We start from the raw sequence: 23,225 nt of genomic DNA on the forward strand, positions 1-23,225 counted from the left end.
TTTCTTTTCTTCTGTTTTTGTTGTTCTGTTTTGTTTAGTATAGTTAACACAATATTACATTAGTACACAGGTACATATGTACATAGGTACCTAACATAGTGATTCACCTTCTACTTACTTTGGATTTAACATGTTCTTTTTCTGGTCTTCTGCGGCGAAAGCTTAGATTATTAATTTTAGATTTTTTTCTTTCCTAATATATGCATAATGCTACTAAACTTCCCTCTAAGCAATATTTTCATTTCACTAACCCACACATTTTGATAAGTTTCTATCAACATTTCCTTAAGCTCACTGATTCTTTCCTCTGTCATTTCAAGTCTATTGATGAATAAAAATAAAAAAAAGATTTTATTTATCTTTTCATGAGAAACACAGAGAGGCAGAGGCATAGGAGTAGGGAGAAGCAGACTCCCTGCAGGGAGCCTGATGCAAGACTCAATCCCAGGAACCCAGGATCAAGACCAAAGGCAGATGCTCAACAACTGAGCCACCCAGGTGCTCCAAAACTTTGCAAACTTAAATAAAGTCTGAGACATGCAGTCCTTTCCCTTGTATTCCCTTATTATTATACAGGTGCCCTATTGATATGGTGGTAAAATGTGGGAGGAGGCAAAGCACTCTTCAGACCTAGGATTAGGTAGCTTTTCTTTAGTGAGTTTATGTCCCTGGGCTATGGTCTTTGAAAAGCTTTTAAATTGCTGATTTTCAGTTTGTTCAGATTTTTTTCTTGTGAGAATGGGAGTAGAAGCTTCCAAGTTTCCTACATGCTGAACCAGAAGTATTTTTAATGTTTTAGGAAACCACTAACCTGTTTTCCAAAAGGGTTATACCACTTTAAATTCCCACCAACGGTATATAAAAGTTCTAGTTATTCTACCAGGACTGATAATAGGGTGAGGCAAGCCTGGAGTACAATACTTAAAGAGGTACCTACTCTTAAATGAATAACAAGCCTTCTTAAACTAAGCACTTCTTTCAGTTCTTACTGAAAGAACTGAGTTTAAAGCAACATATTAAGACTCTGCTAGACCTAGCATGCTCTATTAAATTTTCTGTGGTAAATGAGAGACACAGAAACAGTTCTACTCTGCTCATTTCTTAAACCTCACAAATCTGTTTTTTATTGGCCTAACTGAACAATTTTCTCCTTGGTAGGTAAGGTGGATTTCATGATGAATCTTAGCACCATTAGAAAAGTGTATTTTGAAAAATCACTACAGTAAGAGAAATATATGTACATATATCTAAGTAAAGAATGAAATACAACCCAGGACAATAGAATGCATATAGATAGAAAATAATACTGTAAGCTCATCAAAGATTACTGGCCAAAAATCTACAATTAATCAAACTAAAGATCTTTCTTTTCTTTTTGATTAGGTATTACCTGAGAGATTTCCTGTTGATACACTGTAAAATGTTCCTTGCTGATCTGTGGGAGGTAGAATGAAGGTATGACTTCAGTGTCCACAAAGTCCAATCCCCATGTTTTTGTGAAGAAGTCAGATTCTCTTTTTGCTAATCTAGGATCATTTAATGCTGCTGGGAGGTTTACTTTGGAATGATATACAGTCCATCTATGTTGATCTGTAACTAGAGATGGGGCAACACATAAACTATTTGAATCACCTGCAAAAAGTAAACAAGAGAACTCTGTGAACTAAGTTCTACATTTGAAAGTACATCCTAGAAAAAGAAAAATGCTTAGTTCCTACTCTACAAATAGAAATTCTTCTGCAACAAACATTTTAATGAAAATCAGTCTGATTAATAACCTTCAGCTTTCACCAAGGGAAGAAAAGCATGTATAAAATGAAGAATATGCAAAATTTGAGTTGTCATTGCAGGGTGGGGTGAATGGTAAAGAAAATCTTTCATTAATTTCTTTCCTTAATGTACAATTTCTCTTTCCTTTTTCAATTTCCTCTTCTATCTTTCAATTGTATATCTTGTATCCTTTACTACTCCAGATTTTTCAAAAATACACCTTTCTTCTATTGTAGTATGGCAGACACACTGGACTCTAATACCCTTTGTTTGGCTTATAAATAGATGACAGAAATGCTGCTGTGGCATTAACCATAGAGGAAAGAAATATTATAGTTGATCCTTGTTATTCATGATAGTTTTGTTCTATAATGTAACAATTAGCAAATACTGAATAATTGCTCCTAGGGGAAATACAGGGTTAGGTACCTTCAGGCCTCTGGTCACAAAATTCTCATCAACTGATCAATAAGTAATCTTGTTTTGTGTGTGTTTCTGTTTAAAGACACCTTATTGAAAATAAAAAATAAAATAAAAATAAAAAAATAAAAAATAAAGACACCTTATTTAATATATATTGTTCATTCATTAACACTGAACCCACGACTCACACTGAATGAATTTTCTTCATAAGGCACATACATTGCAGTCTTTTTGTACTTAGAAACACTAGAAAGCCCTTCAGCACTACGTTTGAGAACCATTTTAAACAGCAAAATCACCAAAAAAAATCTCAAAAGTGCAAAAAAATGTGGCATTAATAGACCACAGAAAGGACACTTGTTTATAGCATGAGCGCTAAAACAAGAAGGCAGAGTGCTGTCTTGTTCAACCTTAGCTAGGGACATGTGCATCAGGCAATTCAAGTTTTTCATTTCTCTGTGTATGACTGCAAATGACCACAAAAATACCACAAGTATTGATTTTGGAGTTATAAATAAGTTTTAGGGAGTAGGCAAATTTCCAAACATGGAATTCAAATAATGAAACTTCACTATACTACGACTAACTAAAAAACTTTAAATCTGAAGCTTCATTTTCAAAACTTTTTTTTAAGCAATTTACGCAAGTAACTTCTATGGAAATGCATGAAGAGAACTATATTCCAATTTCCCAAAAAGCTTACTTCCAAATAATTGACCTCTTTAGTTTTAAAACTATAAAATTTACTCTTTTAAATACTGCTGACCCTTGAACAATGGGAGGGTTAGAGCACAGATCACCCCCTCCATGTAAGTCAAAAATCCACATATAACTTTAACTCTCCCCAAACTTTACTAATAACCTATTGTTGACTGAAAGCCCTACCAATAACATAAACAGTCAATTAACACATATTCTGTATGTTATATATATTATATACTGTATTCTTACAAGAAAGTAAGCTCAAGGAAAGAAAATGTTACGAAGAAAACCGTAAAGAAGAGAAAATAGTTATAGTACTCTACTATATTACAAAAAAAAAAAAAAAAAAGACCTGCATATAAGTGGACCCATACAATTCAAACCTGTGTTGTTCAAGGAGGGTCAATTTGAACCATCAGATTCTATATAGATCTATATATAGAACGATATATAGATTCTATATATCGATATATATATTCTATATATATATATCGATCTATATATAGATTCTATATAGAATCTGACTACTCTCTAAAAATAATACAGATCCTCAGAAAGAAAGAAAGAAAGAAAGAAAGAAAGAAAGAAAGAAAGAAAGAGAAAGAAAGAAAGAAAGAAAGAAAGAAAGAAAGAAAGAAAGAAAGAAAGAAAGAAAGAAAGAAAGAAAGAAAGAAAGAAAGAAAGAAAGGCATTACCTGTGGGTTCCTTGGGACATACGTCTGGCAGTGACTGCACAGGTCGAATGTGTTTTGTTGGATCTACCTCTTTTTTAAAGAAAACATCACTGCTGCTTCCTTGAGGCACTGGTGAAGAACTGTGGCTTGAAGCCATTGCATAAAATCACCACTCAACTGAAAACAAGTAACAAGTAATCATCAAGACACTTAACATAATCAAAGTTCATCTATAAGTATGATGCATGCCTCAAATTTTCTTTAAAAAAGACCCCTTATCCAAAATCCCTCAAGCTGTAAGTACACAATTTAAATACTATTAACTTTAAGAGTCACTCGTAATAGTTTACTAAGAAAGTTGTCTGTCCTTGTTTGAAAACTATTCTCCTCAAAGTGAAATATCCTTAGTCTTTTATCCCAAGTACAAAATAGATACTACAGCTGTAACTAATATATACTAAAGATGAAAACACCCATTCATTCAACAAATATACAGTAATTATGCATTATAGCAAAATGGATAAGTGAATGAGTTTTTGAAGTCTGACTGCCTGGGTTCTTTCACTTAATAGCAGAATAATCTTAAGGAAATTTATTTAACCTTTGTGTCTCCAACCTCCATCTGTAAAAATGGAGATGAAAAGAGATCCCATTTCATAAACATTTTTTGTAAGATTACAAGGAATGGATATATGTAAAGCATTTAAAACAATGTTCATCTCCACTAAGTGTTATACTATATGTGGGCAAACTGAATTTAAGTAATATATTTAAATTTAAAAAATCATCTACAAAAAATAAAACAATGCTCATATCAAAGTTAGTGTTCACAAAAGCTAATTATCATAATTATCACAATGTGGACTGTCACTATATTAAATGATTATAAAAGAAGTATAATTCTTCATGGTGCCTACAATTACATTAAGTAATCAAAACAATCAAAACACTAAAGAAAACACAAGTTAACCTATGTCTACATTTTTTCGTAAGTCCTAAAAGAATTTGTGGGGCAAGCCAACATAATATAAGCTACAGTGCCAGGTAGAATTTTACAAATGAAGCGGTACATAACCTGGATACTGAAGAACATGTATTATTTTATTATTGGAGGGTAGATAATCTTATATTGCAGGGTATTATCTATCAAATAGCACGTATTCAGTAAATATTTTTCAATGAAGAAATAAATAAGCATAATCAGAAGTTTATAGCTGAAAGGGAACTTAGAGATCACCTTGTCTAAATGTAAGACCCTGAAAGACTAGGTAGCTTACAAAGATACATGTATTTCAACAAATTAAAAAAAAGAAAAGAAAAAGAAAGGCCTAGTAAGGAAATCTGGTGAATAGAATAAGAATATGAAATAAAGAGCAGAGACATAAGGCTAATAAGAACGATGACAAAAAAGTTCATCTAATCTAACTTCCCTCTAGTTTATCAGAAAGCTAAAACTTACATTTCCCAGACTTCTTTGAATATCTGTCACAGTCCTCCTAATGCAAAGGAAACACATCCAATTACCACTCACTGAGACCATAAGAAACAAGCTGTTAAGAAAATGCACAAAGATAAATAACTTCCCTCAAGGTCCCTGACCAGAAAGCAAACGCTACCATAAAAAAAAGGTTAAGGGACATGGAATAATCCTAAAATTATGTGGAAACTGACATGGTTAGAGTAAAATGTTTGCATTGGTAAGTACTGACAAATCATATTTTATTTACACACACACACACACACACACAGAGTATGGTTAGACAAATTAGTCAGAGAGCCTTGGCTTGCAAGGCATCACTGACCTGTAGAAGTTACACCCATTCACATTAAGTATATGACTGTTTTTGTATAAAAGCATCATATATTTGAAAGAAAAAATTAAAGGATAGGAAATATTGTATAATACATAATCCTGTATATTAAATGTTCAGTAGGACAATTCTAAATTTAACATTAAATCTAACCTTTTAATTAATTTCATCAAACAAAATGGCTAAACTAAAAACATTTTGACATATTAAAGAGGGTAGCTACAAATATCTGGAAAATGTATTTATGCTGAATGCCCATTGCTTGATGTCAGATAAATTAAATATTGATTCCAACAATAGCACACTACAATTTCAATTTATTCTATTTACCATCATGTCATTTTAACAGCAAGGAAAAATCCTAAGTGCCATCTCAGCCAGAAATACTTGAGGAGATGGGGACTTGTACAAAAACATTTCTAGACTCCTATAAATTACTTCAGTATCTGGGCGAGGGTGGGAGCAGGGGAGGGACACCTTATTTACTCATTAAAAATTTTGAATTGGGAAACATGCAGATTTTCTGTTTTTTCCTACACCTCTCCTAATTCTTAGGAAAAGAGGGAAAATCTCTAGCTATAAAGAGATTATGTAAAATTAGGGGACTGTCTACATAGGTGAGTCCCAATTTTAAACCATGTGACTCTCCATTTCCTTCAACTATCCTGAGTTAAGATTTCCCCACAGTAAGAACTAAAATTTGTATTAATGACCACATAAATATGGTAGCTACTTGGTATGTGCAATCATTGTTTAAAAAACATTATGGGTTTATTCATAAGGCATGGATGCATAACAAATACAGCAAATCCCCATGGCCTCTAACTTCAGCAAAAAAAAAAAAAAAAAAAAAAAAAAAAAAAAAAAATCTTTCCTTGAAAGGCTAAAGAACAAAAATAATAAGGCATCTTAGTAAGAAAGTTTCTCTAAGAATAGTCTATCCAGAAAAAAAAAAATAGCAAAAATAAAAACAAAAAATACAGAATACAGGGAAAAGGAAAGCTCTAAGAACCAAATGCAGGTAACCTATGATTTCCAATACCTTCACTTGTAACAACTAGAAACACATTTGGCATGTAATCAGTCGTCCCATAATAAGAATCTATAAATCACTCTACCATTCTTCATCTGATCATCTTTTCATAATTTTAACAATACCATACTCAACTGTTATCTTGAATCCTTCTTTGGTTTCTCACATTTAGTCACCGTTTATGTATTTCTATTTTTTGCAATAATCATACTGAAATTTTGGTCTTTATATAGGTCTTCTCTATTAGACTATGAACTTCTTGATGTTTCCATTTTCCTATGTATTCTATGTGCCTAAAGCAGTTCCTGGCGCACAAATAGTATATAATGAATACTTTAAAGATGAATGAAATGGGTGGTGTGTAGAACAGATCAGAAGAGAAATGTTAGACAGTTTCTCATAATCCTTTAGTGAATAGATAAGAGCATGGGTATGAGATGATAAGTAGAATACTTATGAAATCTTTTGTAAAACTAAAATGGTGTAAAGTGAAGAAACGGTTACCATTAATTTATACGGAAAAATGTTTGTTTTAGGCTGTTCCCTGAACGTAGAATACCCTAGGTTCAAGGAACAAGTGAAAAGTATACCTATCCCCACAAAGAAACCATGGTTCATTGAAGAAATACCTGAGTCCAGACCTGGAGCAAAGAAAGAACATGTTGATCCTTGGGAACTCTTGTGTCAGAAAGCAAGTAAATGCTCAAAGACAGACCAGAAGAATTGTCAAAAGAACAAAGGACCAAGTTAAAGAGGCTCCCACTGGCCACATGGGGGAAAATCTGAGCAAAAAAAAAAAAAAGAAAGCAAGCTACCTGAGCATAATCTACTGGATAAATAAAAAATAATGAATACAGAGTGATATTTAGGGGAAAACAAAGAGATGAGGAAAAGGGACTGGAGTGGGATTAAAGAAAGGGAAGTTCTTCTTTGCAGAAGAAAGCCAGTAATAAATGTAGAAAGAATAATTGAATGAGAAAATCATGATTTTGTAATCCCAATGTAAAAACTAATTGAGGCAAAGATCATCAACATATGCTAAAGTTATTAGGTGAAAAGTTGTTCAGAAACAGAAAACTCACCTAGTGCCAAAGTGTTACCCCCCACAGATTACTTAGCAATGCAAAGGGGGAATGAATCTTTTTTTTTTTAAGATTTTATTTATTTATTCATGAGAGACAGAGAGAGATAGAGAGAGAGGCAGAGACACAGGCAGAGAGAGAAGCAGGCTCCATGCAGGGAGCCTGATGTGGGACTCAATCCCAGGACTTGATCTCAGGACTCCAAGATCACCCCCTGGGCCGAAGGCAGGAGCTCAACCGCTAAGCCACTCAGGGATCCCCAGGAATGAATCTTTAGTATCTGGCTGTCACTACCTTAACTAAGTCATCAAACTTGGCATCATTAATAACAGTAAAACAACTTAATATTAAGTGATTCATGAAATTATAAACGTGATCACCCATGAAGCATGTCTCACCAAAAATGCTTAACCCAATCTAATTAAGCCTCTAAACCAGGGGTTAAGCTTTTCTGCCCTGAGGATTCCTTGGCAATCTGGTGAAGTCTACAGACCCCTTCCCAGAATAATGTCTGTAATGTATAAAATACATTGGATTACAATGGACAACTATACTGAGATAAATTTTTTAAATACAATATATAGTAATTTTTGCTTCTCAATTAATGCAAACCTATCTTAATTTCTAAGCAATAAATGAAATATTTCAAGGTACCTGTAACAAATTAATGCAACATGAAAATAGTTGAAATTTCTACCAATGACAAAGTTACAGGTAGTACTAATACCCCTGTGAAGGATTACCTACACTCATAATTAAAGGAAATGCTAAAATCCAGTTAAAGCATGGTTTCTCAACCATGGCATCATTAAGACTTTGAGCTGAATAATTCTTTGTTATTGAGTGTTGTCACCCTATACATTGTAGGATCTTTAGATGTATCCCTGGCCTCTATCCACTTGATGCCGATAGCACCCTCTCCTCCTTCTCCACACAAAGTTATGACAACCAAATATGTATCCGGACAAAGTCAAACATCCTGGGGTGGGGGAAAAGAGGGGAGAGGATAAAATCACCCCAGCTGAGAGCCACCAGTTAAAATAAAGATAATCATCAGATAAATTAACATATGGACTGATTGAAGGTACTAGTATCAATTCTTAAAATAAATATTAATAAAGGTTCATTTCTTTTTTTCCTTAGATAAAAGAAATGAATAATCCTTAAGCTGGGTGAAACCTTACACAGGACTTTGGACTTGATCCACAAGACTGGTAAATCATTATAAACTTTAATCCATCACTCTAGGAGATTATCAGTATGGAGGGCCAAGAACAGAATCTAAGAGGATTTAAACATTTCTTAAGAAAGAAATGAGAGATATAGGGGCACCTGGATGGCTTGGTTGGTTAAGCATCTGACTCTTAATTTTGGATTACGTCATGATCTCAGGGTTGTGAGATTGATCCCCAAGTAGGGCTCTGTGCTCAGCAGACTCTGCCTTTCTCCCTCTCTGCCCTCCCTACCACACGTGTGTGCACACGTGCATGCTCTCTTCCATAAATAAATAAATAAATCCTGAAACAGCAGAGCACCTGGGTAGCTCAGTCGGTTAGGCGTCAAACTCTTTGATTTCAACTGGGGTTGTGGTCTCAGGGTTGTGAGATCAAGCCCCAAGTTAGGCTAGACACATGGGCTCTCCCTTTGCCTCTGCCCCCCACCCCCCGCCCTCGCGCGCTCTTTGTTTTTTGTTTCTCTCTCTCTCTCTCAAAATAAATAAGATCTTTAAAAAAAAATGTAGGAAAAGTTTGTGATAAAGAAGAAACATCCAAGAAAGTGAGAGAAAAATCAATTCAGAATTCACAAATAAAAGGGGGGAAAAAAAAACATCGTTTAGATTTGGCAATTAGGCAGTGACCAGTCACATCAGAAACAATATCAAGTCCAACAGTGGGTGTGGAGGCCAGACTGCAGATGTTGGAGTAGAACCCACAATTATATGGTCAACTAATCCTCGACAAAGTAGAAAAGAATATCCAATGGAAAAAAGGCATTCTCTTCAACACATGGTGTTGGAAAAAAATTGGACAGCAACATGCAGAAAGAAGAAACTGGACCAGTTTCTTACATCATATACAAAAACAAATTCAAAATGAAAGACCTGAATGTGAGACAGGAATTCATCAAAATCCTAGAGAACACAGGCAGCAACCTTTTGGACCTCAGCCACAGCAACCTCTTACTAGATGTTTTTAAAGGCAAGGGAAGGCCAGCCCGGATGGCCCAGTGGTTTAGCGCTGCCTTCAGTCTGGGGCATGATCCTGGGGACCCGGGATTGAGTCCCACATTGGGCTCCCTGCATGGAGCCTGCTTCTCCCTCTTCCTGTGTCTCTACTGTCTCTCTCTCTCTCTCTCTCTCTCTGTCTCATGAATAAATAAATAAAATCTTTAAAGGCAAGGGAAGCAAAATGAATTATTGGGACTTCATCAAGATAGAAAACTTCAACAGCAAAGGAAACAATCAACAAAACTAAAAGGTAACCCATGGAATGGGAGAAGATATTTGCAAGTGACATATCAGATGAAGGCCTAGTATCTAAAATCTATAAAAAACTTATCAAATTCAACGCCCCCAAAAAAGGAGTCCAGTTAAGCAAAGGGCAGAAGACATGAATAGATATTTTCCAGAAGAAGACATACAAATAGCAAACAAACACATGAAAAAATGCTCAATATCACTATCAGGGAAATACAAATCAAAACAAGGAGATACCACTTCACACCAGTCAGAATGACTAAAATTAACCACTCAGGAAACAACAGATGTTGGCAAGGGTAAGGAGAAAGGGGAACCCTCTTACACTGTTAGTGAGAATGCAAACTGGTACAGCCACTCTAGAAAACAGCATGGAGGTTCCTCAAAAAGTTAAAAATAGAACTACCCTACAACCCAGCAATTGCACTACTAGGTGTTTACCCAAAGGATACAATCACAGTTATTCAAAGGGGTATATGCACCCTAATGTTTATAGCAGCAATGTCCACTATAGCCAAAACATGGGAAGAGCCCAAATGTCCATCAACTGATGAACAGATAAAGAAGATGTCTCACTCACACACACACTAGGATATTACTCAGCCATCAAAAAGAATGAAATCTTGCCATGCCATCTGCAATGACGTGGATGGAACCAGAAGGTATTATGTTAAGCAAAATAAGTCAGAGAAAGACAAATACCCTATGATTTCACTCATATGTAGAATTTAAGAAACAAAACAGATGAACAAACATAGGGGAAGGGAAGGATAATGAAAATAAGACAAAGAGGGAGGCAAACCGTAAGAGACTTTTAAATATAGGGACAAACTGAGGGTTGGTGGAGAGGAAGTGGGGTAACTGGGTGATGGGCATTAAGGAGGGCACTTGATGTAATGAGCACTGGGTGTTATATGCAACGGATGAATCACTAAATTCTACCCCTGATATTAACACTACACTATATGTGAATTAACTTGAATTTAAATCAAATCCTGAAAGGAAAAAAAAAAAAAAAAAAAGCTGAAGTGGAATTGGTAGGGAGATTAAGAAACAAAGACTATACTTTCAAGAGACTCAATTATGAGATTACACAACAGAACAAAATAGTAAAATAATAATAGTAAAATCCCATTTGATATAAAAACTACATAGCTCTCTCTAGATACACATAATATATGAAAAGGTATACAACAAAACATTATCTGCTTAGTGGCATAACAAGCCTCTCCTGACCACTGTATCTAAGCACATCCTCTCCCTTCCTTTCCACTGGTCCTCACTAGCATGACACTTTGTGATCTTTGTAGTATTTGTTTAAATTATAACCAATTATTTACCTGTTAATCTTCTGTCTCCCTCACTATACTGAAAACCTATACTTGCTTCATTCACTTTCCTATACCACATTTAGCAAAGTCTAAGCAATTGTTAAAATGCATGAAACTTCAATGAATAGGGATGCCTGGGTGGCTCAGTTAGTCAAGCATCTGCGTTCAACTCAGGTCATAAACCAGGGGTCCCTGGATGGAGTCCAGCACTGGGCTCCCTGCTCAGCAGGGAGTCCGCTTCTTCCTCTCCCTTTGCCCCTCCCTCTGCTCCTGCTTTCTCTCTCTCTCTCTCAATTAATTAAATTAATTAAAAATTTTTAAAAAGTTCAAGGGACGCCTGGGTGGCTCAGTGGTTAAGTGTCTGCCTTCAGCTCAGGGCGTGACCCTGGAGTCCCAGGATCAAATCCCACATCAGGCGTCCCGCATAGAGCCTACTTCTCCCTCTGCCTGTGTCTCTGCTTCTTTCCTCCTCTGTGTCTCTCATGAATAAATAAATAAAATCTTTTTTAAATTTTTTAATTAAATTAAATTTTTAAAAAGTTCAATGAATGGATGAACAAAGGAATGAATATCAGGGATAAAGAGGTAATAAGCACAAATAAGCCACTAACAATGTCCTATCTAAAAACATACGAAGTCAACATTATCTTGTTTGTAGGACATTACCTGACTTTCTAAAATTTTATTCTAGAGTCTCTACATTCTTGTAACACAGTATATAAAGTATACTTAAGAAAATTGGCCATAAAGTGAATTAGATATCGAACACTTATTAGTTGTGTGACCTTGACAACTTTCTTACCTTCCCAAGTCTCAGTTTCCTTATTTGTAAATGGGACAGCAATGGTATCTTTCTCATAGGAATGTTGTAAAACTTAAATATAACTTACATAACCTATGTAAACTCATCGCACAATACTTGGCACATAGTAGACATTCAATAAAAAAAACTGCAACTACTACTATTTACTATTATCAACATCTTAAGTGTTAACATTTGGACTGGGCCATAGAAAGTTTTAAAATCAATTTAAACCTTAGGTTCCTGAGCCTCCTCTATTAGTGTCCTTTGCTTGAGTGCTCCTAGTTTGTAGAGAGAGGAGGCAACGAAGTTATATAGGCACATATAATTTTTTTTAAGATTTTATTTATTCATGAGAGAGAGAGAGAGAGAGAGAGAGAGAGAGAGGCAGAGACACAGGCAGAGGGAGAAGCAGGTTCCATGCAGGGAGCCCGATGTGGGATTCAATCCTGGGACTCCAGGATCACGCCCTGGGCTGAAGGCAGGCACTAAACCGCTGAGCCACCTAGGGATCCCCGGGCACATATAATTTACTATCAACAAAGTAGCCCAAGAACAGAACAGTCGTCCTCAAAGCCATACTCATAAAAGGAGAGAAAAAAGAATACTGGAAAATGATGTTGAAACTAGAAAATAGGTGGCCTAGAAGAGAAGCAAGTTTGATGACAAATACTATGTGAGAGAGAAAGGATGAGGGAGGGAAGGCAGAGGCAGATGATTTAGAAAACATCTGAATAAAGGTCAAAGTTGAATCCATGGGAGCAGATAAAAATTGTAATCTCTGAGTTGGAGGGGACTTTTTTAAAAAAGATTTTATTTATTTATTTGAGAGAGACAGAGAGACAGAAATAGCAACAGAGAGCATAGGCAGGGAGGGAGCAGAGGGAGAAGCAGATTCCCCACTGAGCAGGGAGCCCAACACAGGGTTCGATCCTAGGACCCTGGGATCATGATGTGAGCAGAAGGCAGATGCTTAACCAACTGAGCCATCCAGGTGCCCCAGGGAGGGACTTTAAAAGAACATCTGGCTCAACTTTCTACCTAATTAATGAGTCCTTTCTACAAGGGTCCTTTTTTGGTCTCCATTTGAAAACCTTTAATAGTGGAGAACGGACTTCTTCGAAAGCAGATTATTACTGTACAACTATAATTGCTTTAGGAAAAAAAATTCTCTCCTGTAGCGTACAGAATCCTGCCTCCCTGAATTTTCAATCGCTTTTCCCAGTTCAATTACATTGCAGGAATAAAAGAGAATACTTCTAGTCACAGGAAAGTAATACACAACGAGAAAGTGCAAAAAGTGGGGGGGGGGGGTAGGTAGCGGCTAATAAGAGCTCAGAGAAAGGGGTAAGGCAAATACATTTACAGGGAATGGAAGAAAGAAGTCAGAAATACCCATCCTTACAGAAGCAAGGGAGAAGTGTCCAGGAGGAAAGTGTGAACAGGGGATCCCTTGGTGGTGCAGCGGTTTGGCACCTGCCTTTGGCCCAGGGCGCGATCCTGGAGACCCGGGATCGAATCCCACGTCAGGCTCCCGGTGCATGGAGCCTGCTTCTCCCTCTGCCTGTGTCTCTGCCTCTCTCTTTCTCTCTGTGTGACTATCATAAATAAATTAAAAAAAAAAAAGAAATATTAAAAAAATAAAAAAAAATTAAAAAAATTAAAAAAAAAAAGTGTGAACAGTAGTGTCAACAAGATCCAGAGAGAGAAGTCAAGGAGGTTACTGATTTAGAACAGTATTAGGACAGTGGTTAGGACAGAAGCTGTACCTCAAAAGGTTAATTAAGTGATGAAGTAATAAAGGCAACAAGATCAACATCTCTTTGGTGGTGAAAGAAGTGACTAAGATTTGAGCAAGAATTTTTTTAGCCAAAGGAGACCTGAGTATATCTGTAGGCAAACAGCAAGAAACCAACTGAAGGGATAAGAAAAGGTACTGGAGAGAGAAAATGGAGAGAGAAAGAAGAGTTAGATATACATGGGGATTAGGGGTATGGCAGTGAAGGCAGAGAGAGAATAATGACACCTAGGGACTGTGAGGCACCTCACACTATGCCCTACCTCGAGAAAGACAGGACTCTGTCAGGCAACAGTGAGAAAATTAGCAAGGCGGTAACAGAAAAAGTGCACTCCATCCCACTTCTCTAATTCCCTTATAGCGGGCGGGGAGTGGAATCAGTTGAGACTTGGGTACACTCCCACCCAAGTTCTAAAGTCCTAAGGTTAAGAGTGAAAACATGTTATCAGTGAAAGAAGGAAAGATGGCAAGGGAGAGGGAAGCAACAGAAAGGAGAATTACATTATTACTAATATTTGACTAAACACAATACATTTCATAATTGCTTGTTTTCATTCTGATTATTTTGTTTGTCTAACAATCTAAAAAAACATGTCTGAATGAATCAGTGATCCGCATTATGTGGATGAAGAAACAGGTTCAAAAGAAATTTGGTTTCAGACTATTTAGCTAATTAATTGTGAAGATGGGATTTGCACTCAGATCTTCTGATTCTAAATTCCATGCCTGTCTCTACACCATATTTCCTCTCCAAAAAACCAAAATCTAAATTATTTCACTATATTGCCTCTCATCCATTTCAGACATCCAGTATTTTCCTCTCTTCTTTTTCTCATCAGATCCAATAACAATTATTTACACTAACAAATATTTATGTCCATCTTATATGAAAAAGAAATGGTAGCAATAATAATCATCTAACTGTGATAAGATTTTTTTAAGACTTGACTTCAACTTTTTTTAATTTATTTAAGTAATCTCTACACCCAATGTGGGGCTCAAACTCACAACCCTGAGATCAAATAAGAATTGATTTTTTTTAGGACAGTTTTAGGTTCAAAGAATTTTATAAGACCTGGGTGGCTAGAAAACTGCTCCTTAAGGAGAAAGATAAATTTTCATCAGTATAATCTACTATTATTTTTCTTAGCAAAGGGATAACTCTTGAGCTGCAACTTGGCTACTGTGAGCCATCATTTTAATACTTTCAACAGGAAATATGTTCTGAATTTTAAGTAATTAATGAACTTTTTAAAAAGATTTTATTTATTTATATGAAAGAGAGCATGCACAAAGCAGGGGGAGAGGCAGAGAGAGAGAGAGGGAGAAGCAGACTCCCTGCTGAGCATGCTCCCCACCCTGCACAGGGCCTGTGGCAGGTAGTGGGTTAAGTATGAACACCAATATGGGTGAGGCTTGATCCCAAGACCCAGAGATCATGACCCCAGCTTAAGTCAGAAACTTAGCCAACTGGGCCACCCAGATACCCCCAAGTAATTAAATAACTCATTAGTGAGCTTTTATAACATATGTATTTATAATTTGAGAAGATATAAAGTGGGAAATTTTTACACTTTTCTACACATATTGCCATTTTACATAATAGCAATATGGTGTAGAGACAGAGCTCTAGCTCTGTCACATTTTGTGATACAATTCTGGGTTTGAGTTTAGTAAAAAAGAAAAAAAGTCAATACTCAATTCTTTTTTTTTTTTTAAAGCAAACGAACAAATAATGGCAAACTGATATACTAATACATGCAAGGGAAAAAGCCATACTGTAATATCCTACCAAAGATCAATGACAGAAATCAGTCGAGACTATTTTTTAAATCAGTAATTTAAGATACCTCAAATACCTCACATTCTAAGAAGCACTTTTCAAAATACTTTTGGAATTTTAAGAGCCAACTTCTGGTAAATGTTATAGATAGGCTTCCTTGATACAACCTACACACAAATAGCAATATACTTCTACACCATTCAAGATTCATCACCTGACAAAATCTAGTTTAATTATAATTTTTAAGTACTTAAAAACTTTTAAATTATTTATCACAAAGATCTCAATAATAAAGCTAAAATTTAAACATAAACATCTGGGCTTTCAAGAAATACCCACAAATTAAGGTTGCCACATAAATAAGTACTTGTCTACTTATTTTGGGTATTAAAGGAGCACAGAAGAAGCTAAAGTGAACCCAGAAAATAAAAACAAAGTCAAAACCAGAACATAAGAACACAGTTGTACTATTTGCCTTTTCTTTACATTCTCATTTGATATTATAAGGCCCAGGGTCCTGTAGGAAATTGAATACATGTGCTTCCTGACATTGCTCATTTACTTTCAATTTAGTGACAAGAAGGAACAATGAGAAAGAATCATGACTAGAAAGACAGAAAGAATACTATTTATAATACTACATTTAAATATTTTTAAATGGCAATAATTGAATGATAAAACCAAACTGTGATAAAAAAAATTTTTTTTCAATGGAAACCAAATATAACTTAGATGCTTTATCTTACTCCTTTTGGGACCATTGATACGACTATATTATTAGTGAAATTTTTGTCAAAAATCAATCAGATTAGAATGTTAGTATTCTGTTCTTGGTGTCATATTCAAAGATTAGCAAATAAACCCTATATCATTCAAAGTTACTGGTAATATATATGTCTTAAATACGTAAACCATTAGACATATCAAAAATGCCTACACAAGAAGAGTAAATTTAAAATAAAATCTGTATAACTTACCCTACCTTAAAAATATGTGCTAGAAGAAATTATATTTTAATCTATTCCTAAGAACAAAAATGACAGTTGGATTTATTCCGTCAATTACTTCAAGAGTCTCCCTTGCATGTTCAATTCTGTCCTCCCTCATCCAATTTCAATCTATCTTTGCTTCGTTCCTGGCTGCAGAACACCAGAGAAAATTTATATGGAACATCAGATTATAAATGTTTAAATTCTAACCTCAGATAAGGCCCTACTCAGCAGTCTTTTCACTGATTTATCCTCAAACACTGCTCTTTCCCCATCCCCACAGTATTTATAACCTCCATCACTCTGCTCATGTCCCCTAGTTTACCCTCATCAATCCCACACTCAAAAAGTAACTGTGTTTTTACCTCACAACAAAAGAAAAAGGGTCCTCAGCTAGAACTTCTTCCCTCCATATCCAATTGTACCTAATCCTCACAACTCTTAACTTCTGGGGTACAATACAGGTGGCTACGCTTGTCCAGAGTTAAGCCCCTAACCAGCAGTTCCTAATCTCATTTCTTCCCACTTCATCTGAGACCCTATTCTATTAATTATTCCCTGACTCTCCTATCTTCAATCTCATCAGCCCACCAAAAAAAAAGTACAAGTGCTAAATAAAGTCCTTTCTCTCTATTTCCTCAGGCTACTACTTCTTGCCTCCCCTTCACTGGCAAATCTCTATTCGTTCTTTGATCTATCTCCTTAGCAACCTACCTTCCAACTTCACCACTCACTTGGCTCTGGAAAAGGTGAGGAATGACCTGATTTCCAAATTTAATTGCCTATTCTCAGTCTTTATCTAATCTGACCTCACTGCCCTCAAAAGCCAATAAAAGTAGACAGCATAAAATAGAAAAATCATCTTGTAATCCTCCAGTGCAATGACTGATTCAAGCAAGGAATGGATGGTAAAAGCACTGGTCTAAAAGGCTATTAGGAAAAGGATATTTACATGGCCACAAATTATCACCCTATCAATTATTTATTAATTAAATAGTAGAGAGATCTATCAGTTCCCACCCTTACCAAGTGATCAAAGCTGGAATCACCAAGAAGGTGACAGCCTGCCATTATGTGCCTCCTGATGTGATAAAGTGGTAGGAATACACTTTATCTACATGATATTTTTGCCAGAAATATCTAACCAGAATCTAACCATGAAGAAACAGACTAATTCAGAATATGGAATATACTCGAGCACAAATGCCTTCACTTTTCAAAGGATAAACCAAAGAAGAGAAGGAGGCACTGGGCCTCAGTCCAGATGGGGTAGACTAAAGAGGCATACCAGTCGGATGCAATGCATGAACCCTGACTGAATATTGCATTAGCAGAGAGAAAAAAAAGCCATAAAAATTTTGGGGGGACAAATGGAGAAATTTAGGTATGGACTGTATGTTTAATAATGTTATTGAGTAACTGTTGATATTTTTAGGTGTCATAATAATACTGTGATTGTGTAAAAGAAAGTCCCTATAGGGAAATGTATAGGGAAATGTATGCTTAAAATGTATGCTTAAAAGTCCCTATTGGGAAATGTATGCTTAAGTATTTAGGCGTAAAGCATCAGAAATCTACAGCCTGCTTTTAGATTTGGCAAAGGGAAATGTGTATGGGAGGGGGAGGTTTATATATGTAAACTCACTCCACTATTAGGTGCTCACTCCACTATTCTTTTGATTTTTCTGTAGGTTAAAATTTTTTCAATAAAAATAATGAATCAATGAAGGCTTACCAAGAACTGACAATAATTAGAAATGAGCCAAACAAATGGGGAGGAAGTGTGTGACAAGAATACTCCAGGAATAGAGAATATATGTGCAAAGTCTTGGAGGGGAAAAAAGAGCCTTCTGCCAGAAACCAGAATTCAGTATGTCTGAGAAAATTAGGGGTGCCTGAGTGGCTCAGTCAATTAAGCATCTGACTCTTGACTTTCACACAGGTCATAATCTCAGGGTTGTGAGATTGAGCCCCACGTCAGGCTCCTGGCTCAGCGTGGAAGCTGCTTGAGACTCTCTCTCTCTCTCTCTCTCTCTGCTCTCCCCCTCCTCATGCACATATACTTGCTCTGTCTTAAATAAAATCTTTTTTTTTTTTTAATGAGGAAATTATATATTTGGGGGAAGAAGGGAGTTGGGGAGAGTCACAGGCTAGAGAGGTAAATTGGGAAAAGAACTTAAATGAATTTATAAATCTATTAAAAGAATAGGGAATGCGGGGTAGCCCTGGTGGCTCAGTGGTTTAGCGCCACCTTGAGCCCAGGGCGCAATCCTGGAGACCCAGGATCAAGTCCCACGTCGGGTTCCCTGTATGGAGCCTGCTTCTCCCTCTGCCTGTGTCTCTGCCTCTCTCTCTCTCCCCCTGTGTCTGTCATGAATAAATAAATAAAATCTTAAAAAAAAAGAAAAAAGAATAGGGAATGCGAATTTCATCCTAAAGATAAAGTCACAGAAATAATTTATGATGAGAAGAGATATAATCAGATTTGCCCTTTAGAAAAATCACTGATTATAGCAAAGAGAATGGAATGGAGAAGACCAAGACTAGAAGAGTCCAGACAGGAAACTTGCAGTAATCTCAGTGGGAGAAGATAGTAGCTTGAACTCAGATAACGGTAGTAGAGATAGAGAAAACCAAAGAGATTCCAGATCTTTCTCCAGTTCTAACCTCTTTTCAGTGTCCTAGAACCATATTTATAACTGCCTACTGGGCATCTTCACCTACAAGTCTCAAAGATGAAAACTGAATATATCCAAAACTTAAATTCATTATTTACTATCTTCATCTGACTCCACTTGCCAAAAGTTTACTCCTTCTCTAGCTCAGTTAATGGCAACATAATCTGTTAGTTTCCTAAATTAGAGACCCTAGAGCCAACTTGACTCCCTGATCTCTACATTCTTTAATTTCTATACCAGTGTGGACTGTCCTATGGATTCTATCTCCAAAATTAATCACATACCCATCCCTTGCTCTCCATTCCAATTGTCAGTAATCTAGTTCAGGATGTTATTTACAGATTAAACTGCTATGAGAATCTTCTACCAAAAGTCATTCATTGGTCCTAACCTCACTCAACTTTAGAATCATCTTTCTAAAATTCAGATCTGATTAGGCCCCTCTCCTTAAGTATTCTTTGATACACATCTATCAAGTCCAAAAACTTTTTTACAACCTGGTTCTAATCTACCCCTCAGTCTAGCCAAACTGAAACATCATCAACAAGACATTAACTTTCTTGACATATTTATATGATTTCAAAGTTTTACTTTATTCACTCCATATCATAAAATGTGATGCATACCACAATATTCATACCCAAACACCAACTTCCTGTGAGTCAAAAAGCCAACTATTTGATTATAAAATTCTCCAAATCAGTAACACTTTTTGCCATGAAAATTCCCTTCTTAAATCCAATTTGTTTACAATAAAAACAAACAAAAAAACAAATATCGCCACATAATGTTTTCTTAATACTGTCTCCAACTATTCTAACCTAATGCTACCCTCGAAAAATCTCATTCAATAGCTCCAGTTCTGTTTCTTCAAGTCTTAATTTTGCATGACTGTAAAGCTGACCAGTTAAAAAAATTGTAAGAGATTACATTTTTCCCCATTCATTTCATGTTTTTTAGTTAATTCAACTCTAAACACTAGAGCACATCTATGGACTACTGGACATGTAGAAAAATCAAAGCATCTCGTTTTGTGCAAAAAGATGTTGAAAAATAACAGAAAAAGAAACAAATCTAGAAAGAGATTAAGATCTTACAGTGAATAGACTTTAAAACTCTATTCAGTTAAAGCCTCATATCTGAAGAGCAATTACTAGGGGCAGAGTACCCCCTAATTATAAAACAAGTCAGAAAGAATTATTCCCAACAAGGGAATTAATCCAGATAACTAGAGCTTACTCTTGAAAAGGCTAAAACTTTTTGTACAAATATGTCACTACTGAAAATTTTAATTCTGAAATGAATTATATATTTTTCATAACTTTTCAAATAGCATAGTTTAAAAACGGGTAACCCTTTCTCGTTAACTTATATTTGCCCATATTATACCGTATTTACAGTGATACTTTCAGGTGCTACTGAAAGAAGTCAATTTGCTCTTATAGGGAAGAATTTGAAATTTTGGTGATAATACTGGTTCTTTTACTAGTTTGTTACCAATATATTTTTAGAATTTCTCTCTTCTTTCTAGAGATACTATCTGCAGTCACTGTTCTCTGCCTTGCTGTCTATATTCCTAACTTTGGTACCCTCTATATCCTATTCTAATTTGATTCTTCTGAAACAAGTAACTTTTTAAAATTTAGGTATAATTGACAAATAACATATTATATTAGTTCCAGGTGTAGGAACTAATTCTTACACGGTGTTTTATAGTTGACGTAGCACCTAAACACACCTTACCTTACTTAATTTTCACAATCACATTATAATACAGGAATTATCACTATTCCTATTTCATAGATGAGAGAGTCTAATCAAGGCTCAGAAAGACTGAGAATAATAAATTTATCTAAGTAATAAGGCAGGTAAGTAGCAAAAGTGACCCCCAACTGTCAGTCTTTTTTTCTTTCATCACTAAACTAAGCTTGTTAAAAACAAATTAAATGAAAAATAAAACCAAACTAAATGAGTCAAAATTGGGGCCTACAAGAATGAGAAAAAAAAGTTGCAATTCATATATGAGCTCCGAATCTTGTTGGACATTCACAATGTACATTAGTAATTCATAAAAAATTAGTTTACTACTTCTCTCTTTTGGCATTTGAAGCTACCAGAAAAACAAAACCAAAAACCTTCTATATAAAAAAAAAATACTACTATATCTACTGCAATTTCAAAAACCTTTGCACCAGTAACTCACAATTCAAAACACAAAAGTAGTTCAAATCTGCAGTAAAAGAAGGCTTTTGCATTTTCAGGGGAAAAAATTTTTTCTTCAGAATTTGAGATACCTAAACAGACTAAAGAATATCTGCATTGTGCATAATTAGATTGCTTTCTACTTCTCCCTTTACCGCCTTCCACTTTATTCCACTTCAAAGAGTGAGTCGTTGGAGGACTTAAAGGGTTAATCTAATGTACTAAACAGTACTCAGTGAGACCTATTTTCCCACCTGGTGGGAGATGAGAACACTAGTTCAGGCACTTACTGGAATAATGCAAACCACAGGTTTAAAGCAATACTACCACCATTTGGGTGGATACTTCTTTGTTGAATGGGGAGGGTGGGATGACATAGGATATATCTGGTGCATTGTGAAGTTTGGCAACATTCCTGCCTAGATGACAATGGCACCCCACCTTCAGTTGTGACATTGAAAAAAGAAAAACGTTTCTAGACACCGCCAAATGTCTCTTGGAGGGCAAATTCGCCCTGTATGAGAACCATTAGTTTGGATGTTAGGGCCGTGGGTCTTTGGAAAAGGAGGCCTACAACCAACCTTGTTAATCTTAGTTTTTTTTTTTTTAATTAATTTTGTTTTTAAAATTTGAATTTTTAAAAACAGAACAATAACAGTACAAGGAGACACCTAAATAATATACAGTATATGCCATCCTTCTTTAAGTTAAAGCATTTTTAGAGAATTTTGTTAAGATGGATTTCATCTATGTGGATACATTAGTCTCCCCACAATCCTCCACCCCAAATGGGGAAATGTCCAGTTCTTCTCCAACGCTGCTAGTAAAATGTCAAACATATGCACACATAAGAGAACCTAACAATTCTAACTAGCAAATCCCCATGTCTTGCCTTACTTGGCCACACTGTGGGTCTTAAGCCACAATCCTAGAGATTCAGGCTTCCACTCCAGATTTCTTCATATGGTTCCTGCCATCTATTCGTGAAGCAAGCAGGAAGTAAGCTGATGACCTTTAAGGTTTTTTTCTAATCCTGATATCGTAATATTCAATGGCAAAAATAGTCCAACTTCTACTTGACTCCCAGCTAATCAGACTACCTCTTGAGATCACTGAAATCATTCATGCTAACTTTTTTCTTTCTCCATACTTTATGCTGAATATAACCAAATAATCAGTTGTTTAGAACATGGATTATTAACACCAGTGATCAGCTGCTTATTCTGACTCAAAATATTTTAAACATGTAAGTTGATTTTAAAAGAAACGCCTCAAAAAGCTATGAGCTGATATCATCATGAATAAATCACAATAAGCAAATATTAAGATGGAAAATACATTAGTGGTTGCTAGGACAGAGGTCAGGTGGGGAGATGAAGGGAGTTCTGTTAATGAATAGGTTTCTTTTTCGGGTAAAATTAGGTTAGGATGATGGTTTCACAACTCTGTGAATATCCTAGAAATCATTTAATTTTACATTTTAAGTGAGTGTGCTTCAAAGTTGTTTGTAAAAAGCTAAAGCAGGAAAAAATTGCACTCAACTTCCATTGATAGGAAAAGGAATGTGATTAAGAACAAATTCTGCAAACTTTGCCGTTTCATGAGTTATGTAAGATCTGATTATAATTCTGACATAAAAACTGGATAAATTTTAACTTTTCCGGAAAGCAT

General features: G+C 35.6%; 1 protein-coding gene across 8 annotated transcripts in view; it reads right to left on the reverse strand.

Moving 5' to 3' along the window:
• The window catches only part of VPS54 (VPS54 subunit of GARP complex), a 78,177-nt gene that overhangs the window by 51,208 nt on the left and 3,744 nt on the right, over positions 1 to 23,225 (reverse strand). For 2 of the 8 annotated variants that reach the window (XM_072768584.1, XM_072768583.1), the window contains 3 exons: positions 5,029 to 5,065; positions 3,591 to 3,746; positions 1,391 to 1,632 (listed from right to left, as the gene is read on the reverse strand). In XM_072768584.1, the coding sequence (XP_072624685.1) occupies positions 1,391 to 1,632; positions 3,591 to 3,726 (378 nt within the window). In that variant the 5' untranslated portion in view covers positions 3,727 to 3,746; positions 5,029 to 5,065. Of the gene's footprint in view, positions 1 to 1,390; positions 1,633 to 3,590; positions 3,747 to 5,028; positions 13,273 to 13,509; positions 13,773 to 23,225 lie in introns of those variants that run through there. The other 6 variants (XM_072768582.1, XM_072768581.1, XM_072768586.1 and 3 more) reach the window with 5 other exon arrangements.

This window comes from Canis lupus, chromosome 11 (assembly GCF_048164855.1).
Source record: "Canis lupus baileyi chromosome 11, mCanLup2.hap1, whole genome shotgun sequence".
NCBI classification, from domain to species: domain Eukaryota; kingdom Metazoa; phylum Chordata; class Mammalia; order Carnivora; family Canidae; genus Canis; species Canis lupus.